Here is a 24,437-nt window from a genome sequence, read left to right as displayed (position 1 = left end):
CGCCCTATAAGGCTGTAACCCCATAAAAATCTTCTCTTGCTGCTCTCTTCACCATTCATCAAGCAACCCCATGTCATCCCCACCAGTTTCCACTTCTCAGAATGCACCTTTAACCGTTGATTATCCTACACCACTCTCCCCTTCCTTGCCGCCCATCTCAAAGCAGATAGAGCTAAGCAGGGCCATGGCCGGCTACAGGCTATCTCTTCAAGATCAAGCCTTTTTTCTTTGTCAACAAGCCGTATTTTATATGAAGATGAAGGGATTTACTGTGAGGCTGTGTTGGAATCGGTCCCTTGTTTTCTTGCTGACTCGGCCACGTCAACTGATCTCAGTGAAGGTATGCCTTTCTGTTTTATCCTTGTCTTTGGAAACAAATGGAAATAATGTAAAATGGCAAATATTGGAAACAGAATCGTAATTTTTTCATCTTTCGATAGTTAGAGATAGGTGTTGGCTGTCATACGAACTCAGGAGAAACACACCCAAAAGCTAGGTATTGTGGTGGGAGGTTGTAATAGATCGTAATTTCTTTGATGGATTCTTCTTACTTAAATCTGAGTTCTTCTACAGTAAAAGTCTTAAAGGTAAAACTTGTCAATCAGATAAGATATTTCAGTTCTGGCTCTAAGCTCTTGCGGCTCCGAGAATAGAACTTAGATAAATAGAGCCTCATTAGGCTTTTACAATGGCGTATTTCAAGAGCAGGATATGCCCCGTCTAAGATGTCTGGAAAGGCTACTAAGAGGTTTTTTCCTAAGTCTAAATCGCCTAAGGATAGAGGCTGTCTAGAAGGGTTGTGGGTTAGGAAGTAAGGAGGGGTTGAGCCTTCACTAGAGAGAGTTTGGTTTGGAAGTCAAAGATTTCCTTAGAAGATCGAAAGATATATCCCTTCTTGCTTAGGGGTGAGCATTCAGTTTAAATCGAATCGAATCTAATTAAATTATGAAAATTGAATTATATATTTTAGAATTCGAACTAACTGAAATGGATGAAAAATCGAATCGAATCGAATCGAACCGCTCTATTTTGGTTTGATTCGATTCAAACTAATCGATTTTATTTTTTATTATTTTTTAATTTAGATTTGATTTTCAAGTTATTTAGTCTAATTTTGACTTTGGTTTGAACCTAATAACCATTAATCAATGAAATTAAACAATTTATATAAATATATAATTAAATATAATTCATAAATTTTCCATAAAAATAAATCAATTTAAAAATCGATTTGGTTTAATTTGATTCGATTTGAATATATAAAATTACTATTCAGTTCGGTTTGGTTTAATCGATTTTTTCTCTTTAAAACCGAACCGAATCGAAATAACTAAAATTTTTATAATATAAAACCGAACCGAACTGATTGAATTTTAAAATCGAACTGATTGAACTGAATTGAGTCGGTTCAGTTCGATTTTTCAGTTTGAATCAAAATCTACTCACCCTTACTTAAAGTCTTAGTTGAAGACTCATGATGAACTCCTGCCTTAGTGAAAAGGTAACTTGAGTTTCTCACCCAATAAGTTTTAGATCACAACAAAAGTAATAAAGAAGGGATGGTGAGGAACAAACAAAGAGGTCTTCTTTATTATTATATTAACATAAGTAGTTTTCACACTAGGCTTTTTTTCCATACATGCAAACACAACAAATAAAAACAAACAAAGACTCTTAGCACAGGAGTCAGTAAGTATTGGAGTAGATCTCCACTAAAAAAAGACAAAGAACACATAAAACACTCTACTTTACATCTACATACACCTATTTAAACCTTCTAAAATAAAAAAGAGTCAACGGACTTCTTAGTTGTTTTCACCTTGTCCCCGCAAATGCTGGAGGCCGCCCTGACAATCAGAAATTCATGCTCTTGGATGAGAGTTCTCCTTCATTCTTTTAAAGTTCGAATGTCGTTCAGAAGTTGTTATATCCATTGTTTCACCTGCTCCTGATCTACAGCAGACCCTTATTCAAAAAAAGTGGCCAAAATTTGCTGCTATTTGCGCTTAGCATTTTCAACATTTTGAATTGCTTGATTAATTTGAGAAAGTCTTTCAATGGTAACTGTTGGATCCATATCTAGCTACCTTTGATTTGCCAAATAGAGAAAAAAGTCGCTATTTATAGACTTTGGAACCTCCAAGCGAAAAAACAAGAGTCCTTCATTTTTTGCGGATATCGTCACATGGCTTAATTTCGATCACTCCTTTAGGAATATGACACAATAATATAGCGTACATAATAGAAGAGAGTATCCATCTTATAAACTAGGCTCTCTGCGTCCTTTCTTAATAGATGGAGCAAGTCACTCGACAGCTTGAAAGCGAATCAGTACAAACCATGTGATTTGTGTTCGTTTACGTACTCTACTATGAGCTGACAAAGCACGCTCAGCCAATCGTCGCTCGATAGCCCAAAGTTGACCAATATAAAATCATGTGATCTTTCCCCTTTACGTACCTCACTAGCTTTGTCGTACCCTAACCACTCCTCTTTCATTGGCTTCTACTTGTCTTTTACTGGCTTATTTATGCCTAGAAACATGATGGAACTACCCTTGGCCAATCCTCACTCAATCGCTCCATCCTTGCTTATGTGAAACTGAAGCTAGCTCTCCTGATTCATTTGATCAGATGCTTCAAGCCCCTTTCTAGCTCGCTCTGTCAGTCCATTAACGCTAGTTGCGCTAAGTCAATACAGCACTAGTTATAGTAGTAAGTAGTACAATGAGTTAGGTTTTAATCTTTATCTCAAGAGACTTAAAGAATCGGTACAAATAAGAAAGATTAAGTGTTGAGATAGCTTATTTCACTCAAACCCAACATAATACTCATCTGCCTAGAAATGTCAAGGGACATCCTCCATTGGCCTATAATCCAAACAACCTAATGCTATTAATAGGGCCCTTGCTGAATAGGCTAAAAAGCTGTAGTCTGTTGTTCGCAAGCTGAAAATCTTGAACCAAGCAAAAATTTCTATATACACTACTCCTGAACAGCTTCGTCACATGGTGGGACAGTCCAATTTGGCAATGTCATTACCTTCATTGACTTGGACTTACCTAAGGAAGGTAAAAACCATCTTGATGCTCTCTCTACAATGAGTATAGTCAATTACTTCTATCTCATTCTTTAGAGAGAGGTAAATGGAAATATTAATTTAAAACGTTTCCAGGGTAAGACAATGAGAGGAGTAAAATGTTTGGCTTAACAGCTCCAAGAAAGGTTAGATGCTACTTCTAAGAACTAAAAAGTTCAAAACCTCTTAGTTTAAGAAGATAGAAGGGTTAGATTACACATATAAGAAGTTCAAAAATCAAAGTCAAATGCTCTAAGAGGTAGAGCATGAAAATGCCCTAGGAGGTAGAGCATGAAAATGCCCTAGGAGGTAGAGCATGAAAATGCCCCCGGAGGTAAAAAAGTGAAAATGCTCCCTGAAGGGGATATGTTAAATAAATTCAAGTCCCCTAAGATGGGATTTGTTTGTTAGAACATTCTGGTAAAACCAAGCCTAGCTAAGGGAATCAATATAATTTTATTTGTATTCAGCACCGATTCAGTATATCTAGGGTCCCTGACATCCTCAAGTAGTTGAACCGGACAATTTTGTTAACCTTGACATCTCTAAATGCCAACCAAAGTGAATTTGTAGAGAGTGGCTCAGTAATCTTCTCCATCGGGGTAGGTACAAAGAGATAGAGTGGTGAAGCTGTGTTCTGAATGAAAATAGAGCAAGTAGGGGGGTACTGTGGATGTTTAAAAGCCCCTTGATGATGTATAGTGCGCTTAGAGTAATGGCAAAAGGAGCAAGCTCCTATAATGAAATGAAGTGAGCTAGAATCATGCAGATATCGGGAGTATTAATCAATGATTAAAAGACAGCGACTCCATGACTTTGAAGTTAATGGAAACGTAAATGAACTTCATTAAACACGTTACAAAAGCATCCGAAAGTTAAAATTAAAATAACTTAAAAACTCAACATTCAACTAGATATCATCGAGAGATCTGGGTATGAGACGTTAATCCTAAACCTTGATAATCTAAGAGTTGTATTAAACAATCTCATGTTTCTCATAGTTAGTGTTGTATTAAACAATCTTGTGTTCATCATAGATTGTTAATATATACGCTTCCATTGGTGTAATAGACCCTTCTTAATATTAGTAACCAACAATGAGAGGTTTCGTCAACGGCTATCTCTACGATGGTATTAGAACCCTTGATACACCGAGTTGTTGCTAAATCCAACTAAAATTATGTTGATTCTCTCCACTGGGCTTGGCTTTACCCAGAATATTATAACAAACAAATCCTGTCTAAGGAGACTTGAGTTTGTTTAATACATTACTTAACTATATTATCCCCTTCAGCGGCATTTTTATGCTCTACCTCCGAGAGCATTTGACTTTGATTTTGAACTTCTTATGTGTGTAATCTAATCCTTTTATCTTTTTAAACCGAGAGGTTTTGAACTTTTTAGTTCTTAAAAGTAGCATCAAACCCTTCTTGATGCTGTTAAGCCCAACATCCTACTTCTGTCGTTACCTTACCCTGGAAATGTTTAAATTAATATTTCCATTTATCTCTCTCTAACGAATGAGATGGCAAGTAATCGACTATACTTATTGTATAGAGAGCATCAAGATAGTATTTGCTTTCCTTAGGTAAGTCTAAGTCAATGAAGGTAATGACATTGTCTAATTGAGCTATCTCCACCATGTGACAAAGCTGTTTAGGAGTAGTGTATCTAGAAATTTTTGCTTGGTTTAATACTTTCAGCTTGTGAACAATAGACTTGAGCTTTTCAACCTCTTCGGCAAGAGCCCTATTAACAGTATTGGGTTGTTTGAATCATGAGTCAATGGAGGAAGTCCATTGACATTTCTAGGTGGAGGAGGATTTTGTTGGGCTTGAGCGAAATGGGCTATCTCAACACTTGATCTTTCTTTTTTGTATCAATTTTTTAAGTCTCTTGAGATAAAGATTAAAACCTAACTCGTTGTACCGCTTATTACTATAGTTAGTGCTGTACTAATTTAGTGTAACTGGTGTTAGTTGACTGACAGAGTGAGCTGGAAAGGGGCTTTATCCGTTTTTTTCCTGAGAAAAGGAAGCGTTTGATCAGATCAATTAAGAAAGCTAGCTTCAGTCTCACGTAGGCAAGGACAGAGCTGTCAAGTGAGGATTGGCCGAAGGGAGTTCTATTTTGTTTTTAGGTATAAATAAGCCAGTAAAAGACAAGTAGAAGCCAGAGAAAGAGGAGTAGTAAGGGTACGATGAAGCCAATGGGATATGTAAATGAGAAAGATCACATGGTTTTGTATTGGTCAACTTTAGGCTGTCAAGTGATGATTGGTTGAGCTTGCGTTGTCAGCTCGTGGTGGAGTACGTAATTGAGCACAAATCACATGTTTTTGTACTAATTCGCTTTCGAGCTATCGAGTGACGATTGTTCTATCTATTAAAAAAGCAAACAAAGGGCCTTGCTTATAAAGGGAGTGCTCTTTTCTCTGATATGCGCTATATTTTTGTGTCCTATTCCTGAAAGAGTTATCGGGATTAAGCCACGTGGTGATACCCGCAAAAAACGAAGAACTCTTGTTTTTCCGCTTAGAGTTTCCAACGTCTATAAACAAAACTTCTTTCTCTATTTAGCAAAGCAAAGGGTAATAGATATGGATCCAGCAAGTTACCACTGAAAGACTAGCTTAAATTAATCAAACAATTTAAGATGTTAAAAATGCTAAGAGCGAACAATAGCAAACTCTGGCTACCTTTTTTGAGCACGTATCTGCTGCCGATCAGGGGCAGGTGGAACTATAGATGCAAAAGCTCCTGAACAGCATTCGAACTCTGGAAGAACAAAGGAGGACCCTCATCCAAGAGCACGAATTTCTGATTGTCAGAGCGGCCTCTAGCATTTGCGGGGGACAAGGTGGAAACAACTAAGAAGTCCGTCAACTCTTTTGTATTTTAGAATGTTTAAATAAGTGTTTGTAGATGCAAAGTAGTGTGTTTTAATTTATATTGTTCTTTGTCTTTTTTTAGCGGGAATCTACTCCGATGCTTACTAACTTCTGTGCTAAATGTTTTTGTTTGGTTTTATTTGTTGTATTTGCATGTATGAGAAAAAGCCTAGTGTGAAAACTGATTATGTTAGTATAATAATAAAGAGGACCTCTCTTTTGGTTCCTCACCATCTCTTCTTTATTGCTTCTTTTGTGACCTATCACCTTTGGTCCCTCCTTAGAGCTGACTCCTTTGACCTTTAAAAAAACCTGTTGGGCGAGAAACTGAAGTTATCCTTTCACTAAGGCAAGAGCTTCATCGCGAGTCTTCAACTAAGACTTTAAGTAAGAATCAATTCTATGAAGGAAGCGAGAGCAGATATATCTTTTTATCTACTAAAGGAGTCTTTGACTTCCAAACCAAACTCTCTCTGTTGTGAAAGCCCAACCTCTCCTTAATTCTTAGCTCTCAGCCTTCTAAACAACATCTATCCTTGGGCTACTTAGACTTAGGAAAGAACCTTTTAGCAGCCTCTTAGGACACCTTAGGCGGGGGCATCTCCTGCTCTTGAAATATGTCATTGTCAAAGCCTAATGAGGCTCCATCTTATCTAAATCTCATTCTCTGTGCCAGCCCATAGCTTCATCAGGAGCATAGAACCAGAACTGGAATATCTTATCGACAAGTTCTACCTTCAAGACCTTTACCATAGAAGAACCCAAATTTTTAGTAAGAAGAATCCATCAAAGAAAGGAAGGAGCTCTAGCCCCAGATGCCACCTCGTATCCTACACTTGTTTTTGCTTGCTATGTTCTAAGGATACTGCTTTGATCTATCTATGGACGGATAGGATAAGGAGTTAGTTGATAGACTCCTGTTTTGAAATAGCTTGGATAGAAGAGCAATCGTAATATAAAAGAAAAGATCCTTCATTCCGATCCTTTCACTCAGCTACACACTCCTTCCTAGAAATGAAGTAGTTGATCACAGAAAGAAAGAAAAATATTTCAATGATAGAGGAACTAAGAACCTGACTTAGTTGCATTCCATATAGCAGTCAAACAAACCTAGCAAGCCTATTTCCTAAGGGTTGAAGTAGATCATTTCCACCCGATGAGGAAGAACTTTTTTTGAACCTTTTCATCCAGCCATATGTAAAACATAGCAAATTTCTCGGATTTTTTACTCAATTCACTAGGTTATGAAGTTTGCAACCAAAATGGAGTGTAAAGCGTGAACTTTGAAAATTGAGACTAATCTCCACTAGGGGAATTGGCTTGCAAGGTTTTTCCTATAGGTGAGCAGCAAAAACTTCACACTTTAGTTCTTCATTCCTCACTCTTAGGCAAAGTACGCCAATTTCCCACCAACTAGCGTAGTTGTATTCTCCTCGTCCAACTCTTATGTAAGTAGACATAAGTAACTAACCCACCAACTACTGGCATAGTTGTATACTTCATAACCTTACGACTAAGCGAATTCCGTCCCTGAACGCTCTGCTTAAACTACCCTCTTTGCCTTATAGTCTTGTAGCACCTCTACTTTAGTGTCAGCAGCATTGGTCAGCTACTGGTGTTAGCTACCGTAGCATCGTTTTGCAATTAAGTCTTAGATCATAGCACATAAATCTCTTAGATAGAAGAAGGTAGGAGCTATTGTATAAGTAACTTCCTTCTCCTCTAACTCATGCTTCGTCGCAAAGCAAGAAAAGCCTAAACTACAACTCCATTTTAGTACTTTGCTTAAAAGGCCATCCCCTCTCCAACTAGATAGATGAAGCTTCCATTCAATCGGAGTAGTTGAACAAAGTACTCAGTGAAGATCAAGGGATTTACCATGAGGCTGTGTTGGAATTGCTCCCTTGCTTTCTTACTGACTTGGACACGTCAACTAATCTCAGTGAAGGTATGCCTTTCTGTTTTATCCTTGTCTTTGGAATCAAATGGAAATAATGTAAAATGGCAAATGTTGGAAACAAAATCATAGTTTTTTCATCTCTCAATGGTTAGAGATACATGTTGGCTGCCATACAAACTCAGAAGAACCACACCCAAAAGCTAGCTATTGAGGTGGAAGATTGTAATGGATCATAACAATACTGAGAACTAACGTCCTTATTGGTCACGGCTATGTTATCCTACACACTGGATCACCTGTCTTTACACAATGGGCCTAGACCACCACTTTGTGAGCCACCACTCTATGGACCACCACTCCGAGTGTTGGCTCTCACAAGATGGAGCCGATTCTGATGCCATTGATACAAACACAGGAGAACTGCAACCCAAAAGCTAGCTATTGAGGTGGGAGAGCCCAAGTTCATATATACCCCACATTGAAAACCCATACTTGCGATGTGGTATACAAGTTTTTCTTGCAGTAGATCCTAACAGATATCATGTATAGCTAATTTGATCACTTGGGATTTTGTGAAATTTGCTTTCCGTTAAAGTTTAATCATTTACCAGAAAAGCAATTTTATGGCAAGAATAGAATTTCTTCTACTAATTTTGCTAACCTTTCCAATAAGTTATGTATTTCCTAGTGAGTTGTATTTGAACCTCTCTCTGAATTCAATTAATGGCAAACTGCAAAATATTAGCATAGATAAATTATTGTGTTTTGAGCATGGATGTTTGTGTATGCAAGGATCTTTTGTACGAGAGAGATAAGTATTATGGTTTGGTGGGAGAGCACATAGAATGCATTTGTTTGACTAGATGAACAGGATTGGAAGTAATTTAGGTTAGATTAACTCTTCGTATGCCTGGAGCCAATCTGTGGCCAGGTCTATCAATTGGCTCACCAAATAATTGCTATAGCCGGTTTCTTCTATTGATAACTGTGTATTTCTTTTTTTTTGTGGATATTAAACTGAGTTTTAACTTTTCAACTTCAGGGACCAAGGGCACCCTGCCAGAGCTCCATCTTGCCAACTGACTTGATACAAGTGTAAGAGTTATAACCAAGTCACGCAAAGTGGCTTCTAAGTGTGTAAAGGCATTTTACTGATCACGAGGTTAAGAAAACTTACATTGCTCTCTATGTTGGTTCAGCTCCAAAATGGGGAAGGATCACCATAAAATCTGATCATTGTCTGGCATGCGTATGCTGCAATAGATGTGGGTCGGACTCTACCAGGTGGATTCATAGTAACTATTATCAGTAAATGGACAAGGGAGCTTCAAAGAGTTGTTTGAATTTGAGAAAGATGAAAATATTATAGTAGTTGAAGAAAAGGCTGTGAAATATGCTGATACGAAGAAGGATGAGATTTTGGTATGGGCATTTCCTCAGAGTGGAGAACACATCAATCCAGTTGCCTGCCAGTATCTTGGAATGTCTACAAGAGGGGATGTGAAATATGAGGGTTTATATGAATGGAAAGAGAGAATATATGATGACCATGGACTGCACGAAGAGAGCTTTTCTTTTGAACATCCAGTTACTGGTCTGCCTGTTATGTTCTGTGCACCTCTATCTTCATGGGCCAAAGAGATATTGCAGCCATTATTACATTAAATAGGCATTCTGGAAGTTGTGACTTTGGAAGGCCAATTGAAAATATTGTATGATGATGTTTTTATCTGTGGAGTAATGACTGCTTGATTTCGCTGCCAGTGCCAATGACAATTTTCAGCCATACAACTGGGAGTTTTATTTCATTTACTTAGTAGCCAAGTCAGCAGATAGCCAAGGTGCAGCTATAACCATGACAGATATATTTGAAAGCTGAGTGCGTTTTAGGAACAAACAGTAAGAAAAGAGGCATATATGAGTTAAAAAGAGCACAACAATGATGTTGGTAATAGAATTCTTTAGAAATCTGAGTCTGTTGCTAATAGGTTACTCGGCAATCGAAGAGGTGATACGCAGGTATTTAGCTTGGTGGTCTCAGCCACTGGAGTTAAGTTCTACTTATGGATCGTAAGGAAATGACTTTAATTTAGCATCCTGTATCGAAGTTTGCAGGATATGGTTTTCAACACTATCAAGTTGCAAGAAAATCCTCCTCAAAATGTTTGAGCAGTTGAGAAGCTGCCTGAGTTGCTCCACTGAAAATTCAGCTGATGACTTCAGCTGAGGTTCCTGCACACAAATCATTTTGATTTTGCTTTGAAAATAATACAAAGGATTTCACAACCAGGCATGATCGTGTTATTCTTTCCACATTTGTATCCATAACATAGATGCCTGTGAATTTAAACTGCAATTTGACTATTTGAGGCAATGAAACTGGGTGAAAAAGATAAGATGTGTATTGTTGCACTTGCATGCAACTTGTTACTGCAATTCCTGCTTGGTTTGAGCCTATACTGAGATTGCTTTAATGATCACTTGCCACCGTGCAGTGTTTCTATTGTGTTTTTTTTGGTGCATGTTTGAAGAGGTTCAAACTCAGGTGCAACTCAACTTGGAGAGGGAAGAAAGTAGAAAATGCTATTGAAATGGATGGTTTTGAACCCATTAGAATTTTTTTTGACTTTACTGTTCTTCATTATTCTTCTCCTGGAAATAAAGTATCTAAATGATCTGATAGGTTCCTGTAAGTTTATGGTATAATTACTTGTAGGTTTAGCAGTAGACTAGTGATTAAAAAACAAAAAGTAGGCTTGGCAGTTGAGCTACTGGGGCTAAAGATTCAAGCGTGTAAAGGGGAAAGAATGCCGTGGCAGGTTTATCTCAAAGACAATTTTTAATCTGACAGCTGCATGATTATTTAAATGTGTGTTTGGATTGGAGGAAGAAAAATAATAAAAGGAAAATAAAAACGTTAATAATGATGAGGGAAAAATATATTTTTTCTCTTATATTTAGAATGAAGAAGGAAAATATAAGAGAGAAAATTATTTTATAAAAGGTAAAATTATAACTTCGTTTTTAAGTTAAGAAATAAAAATTTATATAATATAAGAGTATATTTATAATTTTATATATTTTCCTTTCACTTTCTCTCTATTCTGGATAGAAAGTAAAAGTTTTTATTTTTCTTTCAAATTTTCCTTCATCTCTTATTTTCTCTCTATTTAAACACAACACAAAATGATGAAAAATAAAATTATTTTACTCTCAAATTTTCTTTCCTCTCTTATTTTCTCCCTATCCAAACATAGTGTTGAGAGAGATCCACTGCTTCCTTGTTGATGAATACAGCAGAAGTATAGGCAGAAGAGTTGCTAGTCTCCACTGGAAAGAATTAGACCATGTAATCAAATAGTTGAATCACAACTTAATAGCTACGCAAAGAAACAAAGCAGAACACTAACAAAGAAATGAAAGCAAATAAAAGGTGAATTTTCAATTTTCCCAATAGAATGAAAAATAATTGATAGGAGGAGACCATTTTATCGTTTGCACATCTTGTTTTTTATATATCCAATTTTTTTTTTTAAGGATAATTACTATATTTCTTTTATCTATATTTTTTACAGAAATATTAAATAAATTATATATATTATAAGATCTAAATTCTGTGAGCTATGCATGAGTAAAATTTAGTTCAAATTAAAAAATCAATCAAATTGATTTAATAAAAAATTTAACTTATTTTTATTTTGATTTAATTTATTTGATTTGAATTGATTTAATTTGATATATTAAAAATTTCAATTAAATTTAATTTTCTATCTAATTTTAGTTTATTTATGTTTTATTTTTTGTATTTAAGTGCATACTATATTCGTGGATGTCATATCAGAAACAGACTTTTTATATAATGCTTAAACCACGGGAAACTAGAAAATAAAATATTGAAACTTCGTGCCCAAAAGTCTCTGCATAGAACTTTATTTGGAGAAGAAGAAAAGAAATAGCTTTTCAGAAATAGAAAATATGCCTTTTTTTTTACACTAATTATTAATTAAGAGTTTGTATGTTGAAATCGAGAAAATTATTTTTTTAAAATATATTAATTAAAAAATATTAAAAATTAATTTAAAATTTAAATTTAATAAATTTTAATTATAAAAATATTAAAATAATAAAATAATTTTTTCAGTAATATTTAAAATAATATATTTATTTAAAAAAGTAATTTTAATTATTTATTATTATTATTATTATTATTATTATTATGACCAATTAAGACCAAGAAATTTTATACCTAAAGGATCTTGAAACATTTTTTTTATTGAATTAATCTCTTCAACTTTGCTTTGGCTATTGAATTATTCTTATTGAAACCTATTCAGACGGAGGAAAAAAGACCATCTTGATCATTTCTTTCTAACATCTGAAAAACAATAATAATAATTATAACAAGAAATGCATTAGTTTCTGTAATTAAAAGACCAGTTCTTTTCATACTCCATTCATTATTGATCGACCAAGCAAACACGTTAAACTCTGTGTCCTTATCCATTCCTATACTCCACGACCCTTAGCTACAAAGAGACAAAGCTGGAAAACGAGGAAAGGAGCATGTAGGATAGAGACAGTGACATAACTCAAAACTACAATTCAAACCTGCTGGTTTACAATTCCAAGGACCTGAAAAGATCTTCTTTTGCCTCCATCTGTCAATCAAACCAACCAGTTCTTGCAGACTTCAAGAGCCATGCAGGGCCTCTGAAGATTTCTTTTTGGATAATGCACTTTCTGGGGTGTAATTATTATGGGCAGTACTCAAAACCCATTGGTGGCTTTTGGCTATATTTGGTCCAAGACTGTTTAAAAACGAAGTGAATTGTGTGGTTTTTGTTTCTCTGGGAGAAATGGGTGTGTTGAGTGAGGGTCTTACACACGTTTTGATACTTGTAGCTTCCCTGGTTGGTATTGGGTTTGCTTTGCTTCAATGGTTTTTGGTGTCAAAAGTGAGGGTCTCTGTTGAGTCTGGTAATGGTTATAGTGATAGATTGATTGGAGAGGAAGAAGAAGGTGTCGATAATCTTGATGTTTCTCTCAAATGTGCTGAAATTCAGAATGCTATTTCTGTTGGTGAGCTTTCTCTCTCTCTGCCTGAGTGTGCGTCTCTGTGCGCTTCTTTGGTTTCTTTTCAAATTAGATCACTGGTTTTATCTTACACAACATTTGAATGGCTATCGCAAAATTATGATTATTTCCATTACGTCAGGCCAAAAAATAAAGGATTTTCAAAGTGATGTAGTGTTTTCTTGTGCTAATAAAAATACCAAATTAGTGATAATATGGATGATGAGTTCCACTAAGAAAAAATATAACACAAATAAATAATTAATAAAACTATCAATTATATGCAAAATAAATTACTTGTTCTATATCTTCTTTGATTTTGTTGTATCTGTTTTTGCTTAGGAAGCTATTCCCTTATCATAAATTTTTCGCTATTTGAGATTTTCAGATCAAATTTCCATTTTTTTTTCTCTCTTTGTATTGTTTTGTTTGTTTCTTTGGCCCACCCCACATCCCAAAATAATTTTCTTTATGTGAAAGTTCCATACCTTTGATATTCTGTTTGCCTGCAACTGGATCTAAGTCAGTATCTATTACTTTTATCTTCCCTCTGAAATTTTCTATGCAAATTATGTGCAAACAGGCCTTTTCCTTCAATGGAAGAGACTATTTTCCTCAGGTAAGATTGGAAACCAAAAAGAATAGTTGAAATTCTTCTTATTTTAATAGCATGAGAAGAAAGGAGAAGAACCTTTCATCATCAATTTCCTATGAGCTATGAAATTCTAACAATTAAATTGGAACTGGAAGGAGTATTATGGCATTTCTAAGTGTGGTTTAATCCCTAGAATGTGTTTATGCATTTTGATGTAATTTCCATTGCATAATCTGCAGATGTTGCTGCAGATTATGCACTTCTCTTTTTGTTTTTGTTGACAGGAACATAACACATATTACTGTACCTTCGATCCTTTTGTGTTTATTCCGTGCAATTATACTCTTTTGAATCATAATTGTCAATTATGAGTTTCTTTAATTAGTGCACAAAATTAAATTTCATTCTGTAATTTACAATTTCATTTTCCCAGGGGCAACCTCATTCCTGTATACTGAGTACAGGTATCTCTGTATCTTCATGGGTGTTTTTGGTGCCATCATCTTTCTCTTTCTTGGTTCTGTTCAGGGCTTCAGCACCAAAAGTGAACCTTGCACATACAGCAAGGGGAATCTTTGTAAACCAGCTCTGGCCAATGCCATCTTTAGCACAATTGCTTTCTTGCTTGGTGCTCTCACTTCTGTCCTCTCAGGTTTTCTGGGCATGAAGATTGCAACCTATGCCAATGCTAGGACAACTCTACAAGCGAGGAAGGGTGTCGGAAAAGCCTTCATCACAGCTTTTCGGTCTGGGGCGGTGATGGGTTTCCTTCTTTCTGCCAATGGGCTTTTGGTGCTCTATGTATCCATCAATTTGTTCAAGCTCTACTATGGAGATGACTGGGAGGGACTTTATGAGTCCATTACTGGTTATGGTCTTGGAGGCTCCTCAATGGCACTCTTTGGAAGAGTTGGAGGGGGAATATACACAAAAGCAGCTGATGTTGGTGCTGACCTTGTTGGTAAAGTTGAAAGAAATATCCCTGAAGATGATCCAAGAAATCCAGCTGTAATTTCCTTGGAACTCCTTTCTCATTATTTTTTACTGACTATCATGGACAAGTTCCATGTTTAATTGTTTAAACAGCTCCTCTTGTGGCAGTTTCACATTGGCTAATTTACTATTTTAGGATTTGCACTGCTTTAAATTCTTTTCTATAGCTCATCTGCGACTTTTGTCTTATCTTTTCCAAGTCCTGCATTGTTCATGATAGTTTATACTTCCCAAAATTCTTTGGTCAATTGTGGCTTATAATCTATGGTGCTTATGCAGGTTATTGCTGATAATGTGGGTGACAATGTCGGAGACATTGCTGGGATGGGTTCTGATCTATTTGGGTCTTATGCTGAATCATCTTGTGCAGCACTTTTCGTTGCGTCAATTTCACAATTTGGTGTCGTCCATGACTACACAGCCATGTCTTATCCATTGATTATAAGTGCAATGGGAATAGTAGTTTGCCTGATAACTACACTTTTTGCAACTGATCTGTTTGAGATTAAGAATGTAAGTGAAATTGAACCATCATTGAAGAGACAACTTGTTATCTCAACCATTCTTATGACTGCTGGGATTGCCATGGTCAGCTTCTTAGCTTTACCATCAGAATTCACCCTCTATGATTTCGGGACTGACAAGCTTGTAAAGAACTGGTATGCTACCCACCCAAACCCTGCCTCCTTTTATAGGATTACATCATGTTGAATAAATTACATGTTACTGCAGGCACCTTTTCTTTTGTGTCTCTATTGGCTTGTGGGCCGGACTTGTTATTGGATTTACAACCGAGTACTATACTAGCAATGCTTACAGGTGACTTTCTTCGTCATGAACCTAAGAAATAATATTCTTTTGGTCTTGTACACTATCACAACATGATTTTAATATCTACAAAGGTCCATAATCTCTAAAAGATGTATTGGGTTAATTTTGTTATTAATTATCCTGTTCAAATTATGCAGTCCAGTGCAGGATGTAGCAGATTCTTGCAGGACTGGTGCTGCAACAAATGTGATATTTGGATTAGCTCTGGGATACAAATCTGTCATAATTCCTATATTTTCCATTGCAATTGCTATCTATGTTAGCTTTAGCATGGCTGCCATGTATGGTATTGCCATGGCTGCTTTAGGAATGCTTAGTACAATTTCTACTGGTCTAGCAATTGATGCTTATGGACCCATAAGTGACAATGCTGGAGGTATTGCTGAAATGGCTGGAATGAGTCACAAGATACGTGAAAGAACAGATGCTTTAGATGCTGCTGGAAATACCACTGCTGCAATTGGCAAGGTAGGACTTCCACTTGGGGCAGTAATTTAGTCATTTGTTAGTGATAGCAATTTTGTTCTAGTACAGCATTGAAGTACTGATATCCAAATTTATTTTGTCCCATATTGAGCTTGTGGGCTTGTGAGGTTTCCAACTTTCTATGACTCTTCATGATCTTAAATGATTTGGAGACAAAGTATAACATACTTTTCCTTCACGTCTCAGGGTTTTGCTATTGGATCAGCTGCTCTGGTTTCCCTTGCTTTATTTGGTGCCTTTGTCAGCAGAGCAGGCATCAAAGCTGTTGATGTTTTAACCCCAAAGGTCTTCATTGGCCTGATTGTCGGCGCCATGCTTCCATACTGGTTCTCTGCCATGACAATGAAAAGTGTGGGAAGTGCAGCTCTAAAAATGGTTGAAGAGGTCCGTCGACAATTCAATACTATTCCCGGACTTATGGAAGGTAGAGCTAAACCAGACTATACCAATTGTGTCAAAATTTCAACTGATGCCTCACTCAGGGAGATGATCCCACCTGGTGCTTTGGTTATGCTTACACCACTCATCGCTGGAACCTTCTTTGGAGTTGAAACTCTCGCTGGTGTTCTTGCTGGTTCACTTGTCTCTGGTGTCCAGGTATGCTCTTATCATCCTATTCCCCCCAACAGAACTCTGCTACACTAGCACTAACTTTGTTCCAAATATCAGGTGGCCATCTCAGCTTCCAACACTGGAGGGGCATGGGACAACGCCAAGAAATACATTGAGGTAAAAAATTTTCTGGCCTAATTTATCTCAGTCCATAAATTTAGATGGTTACCAGCTTCTTATAAGATGTGATTTCACGCTGTAATGTGGCATAGGCTGGTGCTTCTGAGCATGCTAAATCACTGGGCCCTAAGGGATCAGACCCTCACAAAGCTGCTGTCATTGGTGACACAATTGGTGACCCCCTCAAGGACACTTCTGGTCCTTCACTTAATATCTTGATCAAGCTTATGGCAGTGGAGTCATTGGTGTTTGCTCCATTCTTTGCTGCTCATGGTGGCCTGCTGTTCAAATTGCTCTGAATCTTATCCATTGAACAAATAGGTTAGCTAAGGCCAAAAGTATGTTTACTAGTGAAGCGTTATCGCGTAATGGAGCTCTAGTGCTGTAGTTTCGACTTCTGATATGTAAATGGAAAGCAAAAAAGGCTTTGCTACCTCTACCTTTGCCAATTTTACCATTAATAAATTATAGTTTCATGCGTATGTTTCTTGTTTTTCTATGTAGAACTCTAATAATAATCCACGCTCCAAACACTGTCTTCTGTTCAATTAAACATCTTTGAATTTTTCTTACCTAAATTCGATTCACAATAAATTCAAGATATATGATAAGATTTATTTATTAAATATACCAGTCCCACGTTATTATGTCTTGAGTCCATGAGACCCGATCTCAGCAATAATTTCCCAAACACCCATATATTGAACCAACAAACACATGGGTGAAAAGATTTTTTGTTTTAAGTAAGATAAGGGAAACTAATGGAAGATGAAGCAGTAGCCTATAACATTTTAAAAAAACTAATCACCGGAATTTTTAAATTATAATTATATAAAAGGTCAAATGCTGAAAAAATTTAAAATTTTATATGTTTTTTTAATTATATTTTTTTATTAATTTTGATCTAATTTGAAACTTTAGTGTTAATTCTGGCTCCGGTTCCTCTGTCTCTAAAATAAATTATAGAATATTACTAAAGTTTCAAATTAGTACAAAATTAAAGAAAAAAAATTGACTATAATTAGAAAAAACGCAAAAAATTTTGAATTTTTTTGTTATTAGGCCTATATAAAATTGTAGAATATTACTTTAATTTTTTAATTATATTTTTCTAATACAAATGATATTAATTGAAACTCGAACTATTTTTTAAATTATAATTATATAAAATTATGAAATATCACCCATCGAGATTTCATAGCTCTAAAAATATATTATTGCTATTAAGTTAAAACTCATTAATTTATATTTTTTAATTATATTTATTTATATTAATTAATTTTAAAAAATTATTGACACATAAAGAGAGGGAAAATAGCATTATTTAAATAGTATTAGCTGTGATTTAATAAAATTGTGTAAATTATAACACTTTAATTTGAAATTTAAAAATTTTTATATAATTTTTCACTATCCAATTATTGCGTAGAAGATGCATAAACAAAATGATTCAGCATGCAACTCTTTCTCTTTTTTTTTTTAGTTGTCAAAAACTAAATAGAGAGAATGAATGGACATACACATAAGAAATATTTACTTCTTCCTTTTTTTTTTCACTATTCTTAATCTGCTATGTTAAATATTAAAAAATTAAAAAATTATATATTAATTGGTGATAATAATAAAATTAATGAATTTTATTTAAGGTATTTATTAATTATGATTAATGATAAAAGTATAGCTTTAAAAAATAGAAATGAGATGTATTATTAACATGTTATGTTGTGTATTAGAAATCTAAATGTTACATAATAACTAATGTTAATAATAATACCAATAAATTTTATTTAAAAAATACAATTAATTATGAATTTTATTTAATATATACATATTAACTATTATTATTAATAATAATTAATAAATAAGATATAAAAATAATAAATAATAGTAATAACTATCTACTTGATTATTTTGGAATAGACTCTACCACATTTATTATATGTAAAATAATATATTATAAATATTATCCTTTAAATATGAATAATAAATCTTATATAACTACTCCCTCCGTTCCATAATTATAGTCTAATTTAACTTTCACATGGATTAAGAAAAAATAATTAATATGGTTTAACGATAATTTTTTCCATATTATACCCTTATATTAATGATTTTAAAACTAATCAAATTTTAATTTTTTTTAATCAAGGTAATAAATAATAATGTAGTTTGCTTACATTTTACAACAATAATGAAATATTGTACATGAGAAAAAAAAAAAAAAAAGTAAGTTGTTTAGTTCAAAATGTATTTGATGAATGATAATAGAAGTAGTTTATTGAAAAGTTGGGCTGAATAATAGAATCTATTATATATATTAAAGGTAAGTCTTTAAAAATGCCCTGTAAGAATTGTTATGTGGCAATTTAAAGAATTAAAATTAATATCATTTAAAAAGTAATAAAAATAATTTATTAATCATAACACCCCTAATTTTTAAATTAATTATTTTATGAGTAGATATTAATATTTTATGTTATTTAAATTTTGGGAAATTATTTGAAATTTTTAGAATTTTTGAAATCGGGTTCGATTTTTCAAAAATATAAAATTTTGATGATTTTTAAAAATTTATTTAAAGATCACGTGGTAAAACTAAAAATATATTTAGATTCTATGAATTTTTTTGAGTTTTCTGAAATTTTTTCGGAATTTTTGGGCCTCGTTTTCGATCCCAAGGCAGAGTAAAAAATTAAAATTTAGGTATCTTGAATCAAACCGGCCGAATCGAACCAGACACTTCAGAGATGGGAGAAGCGAAGGTGCATGATGTAGACCTAGTGCAGTACACTTCAGAGATGGTTCCTTTAATCAGGGAACGATTGAAAACAGCTTTCAGTAGGCAAAAGAGTTATGCATATCCCAGACGAAGGGATGTAGAGTTTGCAGTAGGCAGAAGAGTATTCCTGAAGGTTTCTCTGATTAAGGGAGTCATGAGATTTGGAAAAAAGAGCAAGTTGGCACCTCGGTATATTGGACCTTTTGATGTTATTGATAGAGTTGGAGCAGTTGCCTATCGGTTGGAGTTACCACCCAACATTTCTCATGTTCATCCTGTATTTCATATCTCCATGCTTAGAAAATACATACTTGATCTTTCTCATGTGTTACAGCCAGATAGTAGAGCTGAAAGAAGACTTGACGTTTGAGGAGCAACCTGTAGCCATAGTGGACTACCAAGTGAGGCATCAAGATCAAAACAGATTTCTATAGTTAAGATTTTGTGGAGGAGCTAGTCAATGGAAGAATGTACCTGGGAGTCAAAGCGGGATATGCGCAGCAAGTACCCTTATTTATTCAATTTGTAATTTTGTTCTTTTATTTTGCCTTGTGTAAAAAAATTTGAGAATGAATTTTCTGTAAGTGGAGGAAGAATGTAACACCCCTAATTTTTAAATTAATTATTTTATGGGTAGATATTAATATTTTATGTTATTTAAATTTTGGAAAATTATTTGAAATTTTTCAAAATTTTTAAATCGGGTTCAATTTTTTGAAAATATAAAACTTTGATGAATTTTAAAAATTTATTTAAAGATCACGTGATAAAACTAAAAATATATTTAGACTTTATGAATTTTTCTGAGTTTTCTGAAAATTTTTTAAAATTTTTGGGCTTCATTTTCGGTCCCAAGGTAGAGTAAAAAATTCAATTTCGGGTATCTTGAATCAAACCGGCCGAATCGAGCTAGACCGGATCGGACCGATCGAATCGGACTTACCCAATTTCTTTTTCCTTCTTCTTCTTTTCGCGCCCCTGACACTCTCCCTCTCTCTCGCATTTTCTCTCTCCTCTCTCTCCCTCTGCCCCCACCACCGCCACCTGGCCCTCCCCCACACGCTGGTGCACCACCTCCGCCCTTCCCCCTCCCCGGCCGCTGCTTGAAGCGTCAGAAAAATGCGCCCAAAAACGCTTGCTTGCGCAGCGCGTTATTTCATCTTCCCGGGCCTATTCTGGTCGATCCGATCACCAATCGAATCGGGTCTTATCCCAAAACACTTTTACACCTCGAGAGTTTTTTATAGATACAAAAAACACCAAAAACACCAAAATATATCAAGCTGTTTGTCTAATTTCTGCTCAGAAATTTTTAGCCCATTTTGATTTTTGGGCTAGATTTCTCGAAAATTGTAAACCTCACTAAAAATTCGAGAGTATAGGAGTGCTTCACTAGTCGAGAGTTTCGCGGCAATACCCATTTCAAATATTTTCGTCATCGTTTTTCAGTGGGTCCCGCGAAACTTCGCAGTATTTTACCAAGTGTTAAATGAGTTTAGAAAATTTTGTAAAAATTATATACTAACCTTCGTGTTATAGGCTTCGCGTAAGTACATTCAATTCGCGGAAATTTAGTGGTTGCTCGAGTCTATAATTTCAGGCCTGGCAGAAAGACTATTGGGAAAGCTTCAGAATCGGGCTGAGAATATAGGCTACCTTACCATTTTCAGACATCTCGGATCCATCTCCAGGGTTGGAATTGACATAAGTAAACCCAAACCCTCATTTTTCTTAATTATCTAGTGCTTGATTTCAATTAAAAATCTATAAAATATTCATGGTAGGTTAGAAAAATATAATTCCTTTGCGTTAGCTCTACAATATTGCTAAGGACCGCAGGGCAAAGTTTTAGAATTTTTGGAGCTCAAATGGGTGATTTTTGCAAAAGGGGTAATTTTAGGGACTAAATTGTAATTTTTCAAATTGTGGTTGTTGACTGTTTGGATGGGCCCAAGAGGGGCCATGTAATGTGATTGAGTTGTGGATGTGTGACTTGTGGATATAGAAGTGCATTTTGAACTTTTTGCATGTTAGGTAGATCCTAGGTATGGGGGAGACTCTACCAGATTTTCGGCACCACTTAGGGTATCTTTGGTCTTTTTCAAGCTTGTATTGAGTAAAATATATATTAAATAATTGCAATAAAATTTATCAGGTGAGTCAGGACAGCCTTCCTCCTCCGCCCAGCCGCCGCAGTGACCTTGTATTGAGTGAGTAAAATATTAATTTTAATTATAATTTCGATATTATTATATGTTCAAGTATGTCAATGCATCACTTATAAATATGTATCTATGTAGTTAAACCCTAGGCACATTTTATATTACATTCATAATTGATGAAGTGCCATGGATGTTGTTTGTGATAATTTGGAGCAGTGTGCGTGCGTTGGTGTGCATGTGGTATGATATTGGATATAGACAAGATGAGTAGACATGGCTTGAGAGACACTCACTGGGACCCGGTCCTTTATGGATAAGTCGGAGTAGGCACGGCTTGAGAAACACTCGCCGGCCCCCGCATTTAGTTTATTAAACAAAAGTCCAGCTTGAGAGACACTTGCTGACAGAGATTGATTTAAGAGAGTTGTATAGGAGATCAGCTCCCATATATGTACTGTTTGAACAGTGTTGGGTGTGTGAGTGCTCCAGATTGGCTTTTTACTGTTATGATATGGTTTTTATGAAATTTATGATGATGTTGCATTCTATTCCTTATGATGCATTAGCTTTAGATAGCTATAGAAATTGTAATTAAAATTAGTATTTTACTCTCTGAGTCGAACGTTCACTCTTGTTCATCTATTTTTCCAGGCTACAGGATGATTACTTGTTGTGATTAACCTGCTCTTTTTCTTCGTAGGTCAATTAGTAGTATCCAATGTATTTTGTATAATTGAGTTAAATTTTAGGCACCGCATGTGTTATGAGTATTTTAATTAATTTTGGTCTCTAATATAATATGGTGTTGAATTTGTAAGATTATTAATTGCATGCATGATTGGATTGGATGAGAGAACTGAGTTTCCATTGGATTTTTAATATTATGAGCATGTGGAGGGTGAGCTGAGCTCCCTAATTTATTTTATATTATGTTTACAGGTTGAACGAGTAAAAAAACTCTACATTGAATGGTCCATTTTATGGCTGAATTCTGTCCGGTTGAATTCTTAAAATTGAGTCCAAATGGACCTTAGGATTGGGTTGAGAAATAGTTAAGTTTACTACAGGCTCGGGGGCTTTAGGCTGACCCAGGTCCTAGTGCTAGTCCGGCCTATAGGTTGGGTCGTGACATTAATAAACTTATTAAAAATTTAAAAAATTAAATAGTATATATTCTATATCATTTATTAAATATAAAATCATATAAGTAGTTAAAAATATAAATTATTATATTGTTACATTCTTAAAAAAAATATATATATATGTAGAGAAAAAAATAAAAATATAATTGATTTGAATAGACAAATAATAATTTAAAATTTTAAATTACATATATATATATATATATATATATATATATATATATATATATATATTAAGCTGAAAATTGCAAAATACCTCATAAAAATAAATCACTTGATTTTTTGAAAAATTGTCAAATAGCACATTAAAAGACTTAATTAATATAATTGAGAAAAATAATAAAAATTTTAATAATTAACTTATCATCTTATTTTGAAATTAAATGGCATTTATTTTTATAGTCTTTATTAAATATAAAATTATATCAGTTACTAATTAAAAATATAATATATTATTTTATTATATTCTTATAAAAATATTTAATAGCCATATATTTAATAAAATTTTAATATAAATTTAAATTATATTTAATTTAATTAACTAAAAATTTTAACAATAATAAAATTTTATTATATTTTTAAAATATGAAATTAAATATAAAATTATATTATTAAAATAAAATAAATAATTTATACAATACTCAGATTACATAACTAATATATTTACCGATGTAGATGCTATTAAGGGCCTGTTTGGATTAACTGTTGAATACAACTGATAGCTGATGATAGCTGTTTTATATTAAGTGTTTGATAAAATTATATTTAGCTGTTGCTGTTAATATGTGAAATGACTAATAAGGGTATATATCATATAATTTATTTTATTATTTAAATAAATATAAAATTATAAATTTATTATATTATATTATTTATTTTATTATTAAATTAAATATATAATTATTAAATTAATATATTATATTATTTAAATAAATATATAATTATTAATCTTTTATATTATATCATTTATTTTATTATTGAAATAAGAAAATAATTATTTTTTTAAGATAATTAAATAATTTTAAAAATATAGATAAAATAATAAAATAATTATTATTGTTAATAGAAAAATTTATAATTAATTTTAAGTTTTTGGATATAAATAAATATTTTATATTTTATGTTATTAATAAAAAATATTTTAACAAAGTTGAAATACATTAATTAAAATATTAAAATTATAAATAAAAAATAAAAATATTAATAATATTAATTTTTAAGTTAAATAAAAAATAATAATATGGTCAAAATAAAAAATAAAATCAGATCAGCTATCAATTGATGAAAGCAATTTCAAAAATAGAGTTGATATCTGATGGGTATCATATCACGCCTATCACCGTATTTTTAGCTTATCAAATATCACAATTTACCTGTTTAGGTATCTATCAGCTATCAACCGAATCCAACAGGTAAACCAAACACCCTAAAGAGAGATACAATAAAAAAGAAAATTATGTAAATTATTCTCTTTCTAAAAGAGAAAACAGGAGACAGAAACTGAAATCGAGAAACGGGCAAGCAACCTACACGTGTGGTCTTTTGCAGCCACTGCACACACTACACGCGTCACGTGTAGTCTATTTTAATAAATAGAAAACGATGCAGCGCAAATGCAGTCATCCCCATCGCCACTTACGATTGGCGCTATGTATAATATATTACCAATCGTTTATTGCCACGTCATACCAATGACATGCATATCTGATTTGTCAGTTCTTTATTTGTCCACGTAGACATTTACCTAGACTGAAGTGCACAATTTACCCGCAGTTA

The 24,437-nt window shown here is 33.8% G+C and overlaps 1 protein-coding gene and 1 pseudogene across 1 annotated transcript; both read left to right on the top strand.

Annotated features, from left to right (window-relative positions):
• Positions 1–43: 43 nt before the first annotated feature.
• Positions 44–10,272, top strand: LOC110641815 (RNA pseudouridine synthase 1-like; annotated as a pseudogene).
• A 2,274-nt stretch (positions 10,273–12,546) lies between these two features.
• On the top strand, positions 12,547–17,060 carry LOC110641816 (pyrophosphate-energized vacuolar membrane proton pump). The gene is made up of 8 exons (XM_021793654.2): positions 12,547–12,947; positions 13,970–14,544; positions 14,809–15,188; positions 15,262–15,348; positions 15,498–15,828; positions 16,033–16,443; positions 16,516–16,575; positions 16,671–17,060. The coding sequence occupies exons 1-8, from the start codon at positions 12,725–12,727 to the stop codon at positions 16,875–16,877; spliced, it is 2,274 nt and encodes a 757-aa protein (XP_021649346.2). The 5' UTR covers positions 12,547–12,724; the 3' UTR covers positions 16,878–17,060.
• Positions 17,061–24,437: the final 7,377 nt, after the last annotated feature.

Source organism: Hevea brasiliensis, chromosome 5 (assembly GCF_030052815.1).
Source record: "Hevea brasiliensis isolate MT/VB/25A 57/8 chromosome 5, ASM3005281v1, whole genome shotgun sequence".
Taxonomy (NCBI): domain Eukaryota; kingdom Viridiplantae; phylum Streptophyta; class Magnoliopsida; order Malpighiales; family Euphorbiaceae; genus Hevea; species Hevea brasiliensis.
Note: the sequence above shows the minus strand (reverse complement) of the source record. Positions and strands in the feature narration are given on the sequence as shown.